At 39.5% G+C, this 12,681-nt stretch overlaps 1 protein-coding gene across 1 annotated transcript in view; it reads right to left on the bottom strand.

The window, feature by feature from the left end:
* LOC122791344 (C-factor-like) overlaps positions 1-12,681 on the bottom strand; it is a 429,108-nt gene that overhangs the window by 205,404 nt on the left and 211,023 nt on the right. The window contains exon 6 of the mRNA XM_044059061.1: positions 9,491-9,640. Coding sequence (XP_043914996.1) covers positions 9,491-9,640 — 150 coding nt within the window. The remainder of the gene's footprint in view (positions 1-9,490; positions 9,641-12,681) is intronic.

Below are 12,681 nucleotides of genomic sequence, written 5' to 3'. Positions count from 1 at the left end.
ACTATCGTACCTATCACTGTCTCATTCAGCTCTGACTTGGTTCATGCAGCTATCTCCCCATTAGACAACAGCCAGTAAAATGGAATCAGGACATCCCCCTTCCTCCCTTTTTCCACTGGTGTACCACAATGGTCAGTTGTGGGCCAAGTATTTCTCAATATTTTCACAAACAGCCTGGAGAAAGCCAGCAAACCTGCCACCTTAGTACAATATGCCAATGACGCCAACATCATCTGCTCTGCCTCAATCTTTCCAGTACTTCAAGAAATGACTCAAGACTCCTTCACTCTCATAGAATTATGGCTAAAGGCTCATTAGCTAATCCAAAGTGCCAACCCCCCACAGAACTAATGCTTTTCATGCCCATATCTCTTTCAACAATCTGTACACCATTTAAATATTACTTCAACAAACACCAGCACACAAACTGTAACAAATAAAACTATTAGGAGTCATAATAGACAATAATCTAAAATTTGACATGCATCTCACTCAGTCCATCAAGAAAACCCATCAAAAATTGGGCTTCCTCTACTGAAATAACCCCTGCCTCACAGATTTCTCAGGAAAATCCTTAGCATCATCCTGCCTTCTCCCCGCCCTTCTCTCTGCATCACACATATTAACCAACATTCAAGCCACTCTACTAAATAAATCAGAGGCTGCTTTAACAAAATAACCAAGTTTGCAGCTAATGGATCCTAACATATACACCACTGTTTAACACTAATGCATCCTATCGTACATACCACTGCAACACTAATACATCCTACTGTACACACCACTGCAACACTAATGCATCCTACAGTACACAGCACTGATTAACACTAAGGCATCCAACCGTACACAACACTGCTTAACACTAATCCATCCTATCATACACACCAGTGTATAATACTAATGCATCCTATTGCACACATTACAGCAAAACACTAATGCATCATACTGTACACACCACTGTTTAACACTAATGCATCCTATCATACACACTAATGTTTAATACTAATGCATCCTACTGCACATGCTACAGCAAAACACTAATGCATCATACTGTACACACCACTGTTTAACACTAATGCATCCTATCATACACACTAATGTTTAATACTAATGCATCCTACTGCACATGCTACAGCAAAACACTAATGCATCATACTGTACACACCACTGTTTAAAACTAACGCATCATACCATACACATCATGTTTAACACTACCGTATGCACCACTGTTTAACAATAATGTATCGTACTGTATACACCACTGCTTAACACTAATGCATCCTACCGTACACACCACTGCTTAATACTAATGCATCCTATCATACACACTAGTGTTTAACACTAGTGCATCCTACTTTACACATCACTGTTTAACACTAATGCAGCCTACCGTACGCACCACTGTTTAACACTAATGAATCCTACTGTGTGTACAAGTGTTTAATACTAATGCATTGTACTGTACACACCACTGCTTAAAACTAATGAATCCAATTGTATGCACCACTGCTTAACACTAATGCATCCTACCATACACACCACTGCTTAACACTAATGCATCCTACTGTACACATAAGTGCTTAACACTAATGCATCGTACTGTACACACCACTGATTAATACTAATCCATCCTACTGTACACACCACTGTTAAATGCATCCTACTGTACACACCAATGTTTAACACTAATGCATCCTACCGTATGCTCCACTGTTTAACACTAATGCATCTTAATGTATGCACCACTGCTTAACTCAATTGCATCCTACCATACACACCAGTGCTTAACACTAATGCATCCTACCATACACATCACTGCTTAACACTAATGCATCCTACTGTAAACACCACTGCTTAACACTAATGCATCCTACCATACACACCACTGCTTAATACTAATGCATCCTACCGTACACACCACTGCCTATCACTAATGCACCCTACCACACATAGCACTGTGTAACATTAATGCATCCTTCCATGCACACCACTGCTTAACACTAATGCATCCTAGCGTACATGCCACTGCTTAACACAGTGTCATACAGTACACACCACTGCTTAACACTAATTCATCCTACCATACACATCATTGTTTAACACTAATGCACCCTACCATACACACCACTGTTTACCACTAATGAATCCTACTGTACACACGTGCTTAACACTAATGCATCATACTGTATGCACCACTGCCAAACACTAATGAATCCAATTGTATGCAGCAGTGCTTAACACTAATGCATCCCACCATACACACCACTGCTTAACACTAATGCATCCTACTGTACACACCACTATTTAACACTAATGCATCCTACTGTATGCACAAGTGCTTAACACTAAAGCATCCTAACATACACACCACTGCTTATTGATAATGTATCCTACTATACACACCACTGTTTAACACTGTGTCCTACAGTACATGCCATTGTTTAACACTAATGCATCCTATTGTACGCACCACTGTTTATCACTAATGCATCCTACTGTATGCACAAGTGCTTAACACTAAAGCATCCTAACATACACACCACTGCTTATTGATAATGTATCCTACTATACACACCACTGTTTAACACTGTGTCCTACAGTACACACCATTGTTTAACACTAATGCATCCTATTGTATGCACCACTGTTTAACACTAATGTATCCTACAGCACCACTGCTTAACACTAATGCATCCTACCATACACACCACTGTTTAACACTAATGAATTATACTGTACACACAAGTGCTTAACACTAATCCATCCTACCATACACACCACTGCTTAACACTAATGCATCCTACTGTACACACCACTGTTGAACATTAATGCATCCTACCATATGCACCACTGCTTAACACTAATGCATCCTAGAGTACACACCACTGCTTAACACTAATGCATCCTACCATACACACCACTGCTTAACACTAATGCATCCTACCATACACACCACTGCTTAACACTAATGCATCCTACCATACACACAACTGCTTAACACTAATGCAGCCTACCATACACAGCACTGTCTAGCACTAATGAATCCTAGTGCACACAAGTTCTTAACACTAATGCATTGTACTATATGCACCACTGCCTAACACTGATGAATCCAATTGTACACACCAGTGCTTAACACTAATGCATCCTACCATACACACCATGGTTTAACATTAATGCATCCTACTGTATGCACAAGTGCTTAACACTAAAGCATCCTAACATACACACCACTGCTTAATGATAATGTATCCTACTATACACACCACTGTTTAACACTGTGTCCTACAGTACATGCCATTGTTTAACACTAATGCATCCTATTGTATGCACCACTGTTTAACACTAATGTATCCTACAGCACCACTGCTTAACACTAATGCATCCTACCGTACACACCAATGCGTAACACAAATGCATCCTACCATACACACCACTGTTTAACACTAATGAATTCTACTGTACACACAAGTGCTTAACACTAATGCATCCTACCATACACACCACTGCTTAACACTAATGCATCCTACTGTACACACCACTGTTTAACATTAATTCATCCTACCATATGCACCACTGCTTAACACTAATGCATCCTAGAGTACACACCACTGCTTAACACTAATGCATCCTACCATACACACCACTGCTTAACACTAATGCAGCCTACCATACACACCACTGCTTAACACTAATGCATCCTACCATACACACAACTGCTTAACACTAATGCAGCCTACCATACACAGCACTGTTTAACACTAATGAATCCTAGTGCACACACAAGTTCTTAACACTAATGCATTGTACTATATGCACCACTGCCTAACACTGATGAATCCAATTGTACACACCAGTGCTTAACACTAATGCATCCTACCATACACACCACGGCTTAACACTAATACATCCTACTGTACACACCACTGTTTAACACTAATGCATCCTATTGTATGCACAAGTGCTTAACACTAAACATCCTAACATACACACCACTGCTTAATGATAATGTATCCTACTATACACATCACTGTTTAACACTGTGTCCTACTGTACACGCCATTGTTTAACACTAATGCATCCTATTGTACGCACCACTGTTTAACACTAATGTATCCTACAGCACCACTGCTTAACACTAATGCATCCTACCATACACACCACTGCTTAACACAAATGCATCCTACCATACACACCACTGTTTAACACTAATGAATTCTACTGTACACACAAGTGCTTAACACTAATGCATCCTACCATACACACCACTGCTTAACACTAATGCAGCCTACTGTACACACCACTGTTGAACATTAATGCATCCTACCATATGCACCACTGCTTAACACTAATGCATCCTAGAGTACACACCACTGCTTAACACTAATGCATCCTACCATACACACCACTGCTTAACACTAATGCATCCTACCATACACACCACTGCTTAACACTAATGCATCCTACCATACACACAACTGCTTAACACTAATGCAGCCTACCATACACAGCACTGTTTAACACTAATGAATCCTAGTGCACACACAAGTTCTTAACACTAATACATTGTACTATATGCACCACTACCTAACACTGATGAATCCAATTGTACACACCAGTGCTTAACACTAATGCATCCTACCATACACACCACGGTTTAACATTAATGCATCCTACTGTATGCACAAGTGCTTAACACTAAAGCATCCTAACATACACACCACTGCTTAATGATAATGTATCCTACTATACACACCGCTGTTTAACACTGTGTCCTACAGTACACGCCATTGTTTAACACTAATGCATCCTATTGTACGCACCACTGTTTAACACTATTGTATCCAACAGCACCACTGCTTAACACTAATGCATCCTACCATACACACCACTGCTTAACACTAATGCATCCTACTGTACACACCACTGTTTAACACTAATGCATCCTATTGTATGCACAAGTGCTTAACACTAAAGCATCCTAACATACACACCACTGCTTAATGATAATGTATCCTACTATACACACCACTGTTTAACACTGTGTCCTACAGTACACGCCATTGTTTAACACTAATGCATCATATTGTACGCACCACTGTTTAACACTATTGTATCCTACAGCACCACTGCTTAACACTAATGCATCCTACCATACACACCACTGCTTAACACAAATGCATCCTACCATACACACCACTGTTTAACACTAATGAATTCTACTGTACACACAAGTGCTTAACACTAATGCATCCTACCATACACACCACTGCTTAACACTAATGCATCCTACTGTACACACCACTGTTTAACATTAATGCATCCTACCATATGCACCACTGCTTAACACTAATGCATCCTAGAGTACACACCACTGCTTAACACTAATGCATCCTACCATACACACCACTGCTTAACACTAATGCATCCTACCATACACACCACTGCTTAACACTAATGCATCCTACCATACACACAACTGCTTAACACTAATGCAGCCTACCATACACAGCATTGTTTAACACTAATGAATCATAGTGCACACACAAGTTCTTAACACTAATGCATTGTACTATATGCACCACTGCCTAACACTGATGAATCCAATTGTGCACACCAGTGCTTAACACTAATGCATCCTACCATACACATCACTGCTTAACACTAATGCATCCTACCGTACACACCATTGTTTAACACTAATGCATTCTACTGTACGCACAAGTGCTTAACACTAATGCATCCTACTGTTCACACCACTGCTTAACACTAATGCCACATACCGTATGCACCACTGCTTAACACTAATGCATGCTAAAGTACATACCACTGCTTAACACTAATGCATGCTAAAGTACATACCACTGCTTAACACTAATGCATCCTTCCATACACACCACTGCTTAACACTAATGCATCCTACCATACACACCACTGCTTAACAGTAATGCATCCTGCCGTACACTCCACCATTTAACACTAATACATCCTACCATGCACACCACAGCTTAACACTAATGCATTCCACTGTACACACCACTGCTTAACATTAATGCATTCTACCATACACATCACTGTTTAACACTAATGCATCCTACCATACACACCACTGCTAAACACTAATGCATCTTACTGCACACAGCTCTGCATAACATGAATGCATTCTACCATGCATAAAACTGCTTTACACTAATGCATACCACTATGCACACCACTGCTTAACACTGTGTCCTACAGTACACACCACTGCTTAACACTAATGCATCCAACCATACAGATAGCTGTTTAACACTAATGCATCCTACCATGCATACCACGGCTTAACACTAATGCATCTTAATGTACACATCACTGTTTAACACTAATGCATCTTACCGTACACATCAGTGCTAAATACTGGAAAAGGTCCTCTGGCTTGAGCTACCTAATCTCCTTATATATACTTAACTTCAAATTATCCACAGAATAATACACAAGCCACACACATGCCCTGCTCTACAAAACATTCTCAAGCACTTCTCCCCATCATGTGCCCTTCAATCATATAATCAGAACCTGCTAATAATTTCTAAATCCTGTAATACAGCTAGAGATTCACTGTACTCATCCTGAGTCACTAGATAGTGGAAGTCTCTGCCTATCCTACCAAAACATGAGAGCTGTGCAGCTAGCTTTAAGCACAATTTAAAACAGCACATAGACTCCTCCTGGATCTTTTGTCATTCATACGCTGACTGACTGACTCTGTCTTAGTTTTCTAGATTACCTCCAAGCCCTACCTACCAGCACGCCTACCTTATCGTTCTGGCCTCTGAATGTAACTAAATCCTGTCTATATGCTGCTTTTCATCACTTCTTTGTAAGTGAAATCTATATGTAAATGGAAATGTTTATTAAATGCATAATATTCCTACAGAAATCAAACTGCATTAGCCTCTTTCTTGGTTGTATTACCCACTGGATGATTCTAGTTTCTAAATTCTCATTTGTGCCGTTGCTGATTCTTTTTTCTCTATAAATTATTTGCAATTTTTGTATTTTTTGTAACTCTTGTTGAGCTTTTCTCCAGAGATCTCCACTGAAAATGGACCAGAGTGCCCAGTTGGACCACCCTGGTAAACAATAGGCAACCAATCAATCAGTCAAGAAATTCATAAATAAATTCTCTCTCTCCCTTTCTGCTCAAATGGTATTCATGTTAGTAATTCTATTTCTGTAAGCTACAGACAAATTAGCATAAATGAATTACAACATGTATATTTACTTGTTAACTGAGCAAATGGGCTGATTCAAATATATATTTTTCAGCACTAATACTATCAGATAATACCAAGACTCACACAAAAGTTTGGCAACACCACAATGAATATCGTTATGCTTATTTATCCATGATCAGCAACACTGTCAGTAGCAGGCAGATGCCAGAGCTGGTGCAACAAACTGCACAGATCGCAGTGCAATTATAACACAGGAATAAGAATGCAGATACCAGAGCTGGTGCAACTAACTGCACAGATTGCAGTTCAAGTATAACACAGGAATAAGAATGCAGATACCAGAGCTGGTGCAACAAACTGCACAGATTGCAGTTCAAGTATAACACAGGAATAAGAATGCAGATACCAGAGCTGGTGCAACAAACTGCACAGATTGCAGTTCCAGTATAACACAGGAATAAGAATGCAGATACCAGAGCTGGTGCAACAAACTGCACAGATCGCAGTTCAAGTATAACACAGGAATAAGAATGCAGATACCAGAGTTAGCACAACAAACTGCACAGATTGCAGTGCAAGTATAACACAGGAATAAGAATGCAGATACCAGAGCTAGCACAACAAACTGCACAGATCACACTGCAAGTATAACACAGGAATAAGAATGCAGATACCAGAGCTAGTGCAACAAACTGCACAGATCACACTGCAAGTATAACACAGGAATAAGAATGCAGATACCAGAGCTGGCACAACAAACTGCACAGATCACAGTGCAAGTATAACACAGGAATAAGAATGCAGATACCAGAGCTGGTGCAACAAACTGCACAGATCGCAGTGCAAGTATAATACAGGAATAAGAATGCAGATACCAGGGCTGGCACAACAAACTGCACAGATCGCAGTGCAAGTATAACACAGGAATAAGAATGCAGATACCAGAGCTAGCACAACAAACTGCACAGATCACAGTGCAAGTATAACACAGGAATAAGAATGCAGATACCAGAGCTAGCGCAACAAACTGCACAGATCACAGTGCAAGTATAACACAGGAATAAGAATGCAGATACCAGAGCTAGCACAACAAACTGCACAGATCACAGTGCAAGTATAACACAGGAATAAGAATGCAGATATCAGAGCTAGCACAACAAACTGCACAGATCACACTGCAAGTATAACACAGGAATAAGAATGCAGATACCAGAGCTAGCGCAACAAATTGCACAGATCACAGTGCAAATATAACACAGGAATAAGAATGCAGATACCAGAGCTAGCGCAACAAACTGCACAGATCACACTGCAAGTATAACACAGGAATAAGAATGCAGATACCAGAGCTAGCACAACAAACTGCACAGATCACACTGCAAGTATAACACAGGAATAAGAATGCAGATACCAGAGCTGGCACAACAAACTGCACAGATCACAGTGCAAGTATAACGCAAGAATAAGAATGCAGATACCAGAGCTAGTGCAACAAACTGCACAGATCGCAGTGCAAGTATAACACAGGAATAAGAATGCAGATACCACAGCTGGCACAACAAACTGCACAGATCACAATGCAAGTATAACACAGGAATAAGAATGCAGATACCAGAGCTAGCACAACAAACTGCACAGATCACACTGCAAGTATAACACAGGAATAAGAATGCAGATACCAGAGCTGGTGCAACAAACTGCACAGATCACAGTGCAAGTATAACACAGGAATAAGAATGCAGATACCAGAGCTGGCACAACAAACTGCACAGATCACAGTGCAAGTATAACACAGGAATAAGAATGCAGATATCAGAGCTAGCACAACAAACTGCACAGATCACAGTGCAAGTATAACACAGGAATAAGAATGCAGATACCAGAGCTGGTGCAACAAACTGCACAGATTGCAGTGCAAGTATAACACAGGAATAGGAATGTAAAAATACAACAGTATGTAGTGATATAGAAACAGAAAAAGAGAAGCATCTACAGCTGAGTATTCAACATTATTTATTAATTAACGTACCATAATTAAATAAATGGCTACCATTTTAGACTTTATCACATAAATTAAGCAACAGATATGATCAAAATATCCTATTTATGTTCATGTATTCCAAATTAGTTGTAACACCGAATGCATTTTTTTAAGTCTTCAAACACCTTTTGATATCTTAAAACAAGTTTATTTTTTTTCCAGATTTACAAAAAGATCTCTCAAATAATGTTACAAAAGTGGCATGTAAAATTGTGATAAAAAGAAATCTTACTTTGGATATTCTGTAGCCATAGGATCTGTATTCTCCTCCCTTCCCTGTACAGTCTGTCAATGATCCTCTAATAGAAGCAATATTGATGACATTTGTTTTCCAAGAACCTTCATGATTCCCAACAGATTTCTCTAGTAGAGGCAGAAAAGCCTGTATCAAGAAGCAAAATGATTAAATCAATCTCTGAAAAACCTGCGGCTTCGTAAAGCTTTATGTGCACTGTCTGATGCATTTATCAGTACAATGAAAAGTGTGGGTAAGTAGTCTCATTTGCCCAAATAAAATATGAAAACATACACATGAAACACAAAACACTACTGCCATGCATTTTTTTTTTCAATAATGTTTATTTATTTTTACAATATAACAGATGAGAAATTGAGACGTTGCATATACAAATGGATAAAAGTGAATGTTACACAAATGTTCTGCATTCAGATTAAAACAAACAAAAAAAAAGTTAATCAAACCAATAATCTTCAGATAAAAATAAAAGGAAGAGCGTGAGGCAGATACAGCTTCAGCGTATCACAACTGTTACACTGTTCCAAATATGTTGTCTGTGCACCAAAAGCAAAAAAGTTAAAAAGTTGAAAAGTTACCAAAAAGTTACCAAGCAGACCAATAGTTCTGAAGCATTCCCGGCTCCTTTCAGCAAATTTTTAGAGCGTTACCAGCTGGACTAAAATATTTAAGCATTACCAGCTTAACTGCACCATACCGTCGACCAAAACTTGCAAACCAGTATTCAAACAATACAATTTCAGTAGCGTTCCACTTCTCGGCCAATAAATCCCTTATTTAGAAGAAGCAACTTTCATTTCACCTCATTTCTCCAACAAAAGACGGATCGACCAAGATAATAATCCAAAAGCTTTATATTTATTCAGTATACAACAGATTGGCTAGCGCTTTCACCCGTAGGCTTCATCAGGCCACTTGACAGAGTTCTCCCGACAGTTTCTCATACTTTGAAACTTAAAGTGGCATTGCTTAGTCTCGATGTTCAATCTGCTGAGGTCCCATCTACCTTCTCAATACTTCTTGAAAATGACTGCAGCAAGGTTTGTACTTTCTTCAAAGGTACAGCATATTTCTTCATTTTTGTGTTTTGGAATTTAGAGTACAAGTTTGTCTGATGTTCCTTCTTTTTTCTAAAGTACTTTTTTCCCCTAGCTTGTCAGTCATCTAGCTTCCCAAGTTAGATTTGTCCCACTTTTCTCCCTAGCTAGGAAATTATCACAGTATAGTATAGGAACAAGAACCCGCTGATGGGGCTATCACATGGCAGCTAGGACAGTTGCTTTTGTCCTCGATGGCATCATGACAACAGGGCATTCATGTATCATAATACCATGCACTGAATGGGTGGATGAATCATCTGGGTCACTGGCATCATGACAATAGGGCATTCATGTATCTTAATACCATGCACTGGATGGGTGGATGAATCATATGGGTCATTGGCATCATGATACTAGGGCATTCATGTATCGTAATACCATGCACTGGATGGGTGGATGAGTCATCTGAGTCACTGGCATCATGACAATAGGGCATTCATGTATCGTAATACCATGCACTGGATGGGTAGATGAGTCATCTGGGTCACTGGCATCATGACAATAGGGCATTCACGTATTGTAATACCATGCACTGGATGGGTGGACGAGTCATCTGGGTCACTAACATCATGACAATAGGGCATTCATGTATCGTAATACCATGCACTGGATGGGTGGATGAATCATATGGGTCACTAGCATCATGAAAATGGGGCATTCATGTATCGTAATGTCATGCACTGGATGGATGTGTCATCTGGGTCAGTGTGGAAACATAAATGCCTTCCCCTCTGTCAGTGGATACTGCCACACACTTTAATTATAGCCACCATCAGGCAGTGTATTGGTGAACTGAAAGCCCATTCCTGTAATGCACAGCCCAAAACATCCCTCCTCCAAGGGGTTATTGGTCTACGTGTCCCGCTCTGCTTCACTCTTCCTCCACTGGATAGGCACACCTCCTGCCAACTCTGTCAAGTGCACAAGCTTGTAAAACAAAGCAGGGTCACCTGAACTGTAGTCAGGACTTCATCCTTCTGTGCTACTGGAGCTAATAATCTGTTGTTCCTCCTTTTCAGGATTTAGGTCATCTAATAACTTCACATTTGAAATCCCATAGCTAGGCCCTAATTCTGTCACTGCTCCATGTGAAAATATATGGTCATAGTCATCTTCTCAGACTGCATAGTAATTCTCAGTCTTTCCTATAAAAAAGCAAGACAACTGCAACAGCAAGCATCCACTTTTGTAGATTTCAATAAGTTCAAATTTACTGTGCTCGAGCAGGTCGATGCAGTTTTGTACTCTGGAGACTGGCAGAATAGGCCTCTACATTGGGAAATGATTTGGCAATTTCAATTGGATGCAACTACCTATCCCAGACTTACTGATGCCATTTTGATCTCCAGTGAACTCAAATTCCAAGCTGCTAGAGTGTAACGTCTTAAAACAACTCTTACTTTTCTCATTTTTCATTGGTTCTTGACATTAGTTTACAGTTTTCATTGGCTGATCGATTAGTGATTTAGTTTGTTATCTGAAATATTTTTTATTACCAAAAGCATTCTTAAACAGCCTCTGCATTTTTAATGGTTACCGAAACTAATTTACAATGGCCATTGGTCGATAGTATAGTAATTTTGATTTGGTATTTATAAAGTTTCCTTTATTAACAGGATTGGTGTTTTTTTACTTTATGTTCTATTATTGGCTAAGTTTTTTGGGGGTCTGTGTCAACCTGTCAGGATTTTTACTGGGTGTAATGGTGGGCGATGTTACACTTGTTAATGGTTCTGCAGATGTCTTTTACAGGCAAAAGCACTTAACCATGGTTTTAACAATAAAGTTTTCCTGTGACTTTTGCTACCCAGCCATTTTCACTTTATTTACGGTTGATATAATTGCTAAAATCATTCACTTCAGAAAGACTCCCTTTCCATTTGCTAATATATAGTTTTCTAGTAGCAGGCTTTCTTGCCTCCATTAGGTCCTGCAGCACATCCTCAGTAAACAGGTGCCTAAAAGAAATTAAGACTCTATCATCCAGGCAGTCAATTAAAGTTGATTGATTTCAGGGTGTATCAAACATCCCTTTTCTAGTGGGAGTAGGTCCAGTCAGTGAGTAAG

Source organism: Protopterus annectens, chromosome 17.part0 (genome assembly GCF_019279795.1).
Source record: "Protopterus annectens isolate FY-2018-M chromosome 17.part0, PAN1.0, whole genome shotgun sequence".
In the NCBI taxonomy this organism is placed as follows: Eukaryota; Metazoa; Chordata; order Ceratodontiformes; family Protopteridae; genus Protopterus; species Protopterus annectens.
The sequence above is the reverse complement of the archived record's forward strand: the minus strand, read 5'-3'. Positions and strand labels throughout refer to the sequence as shown.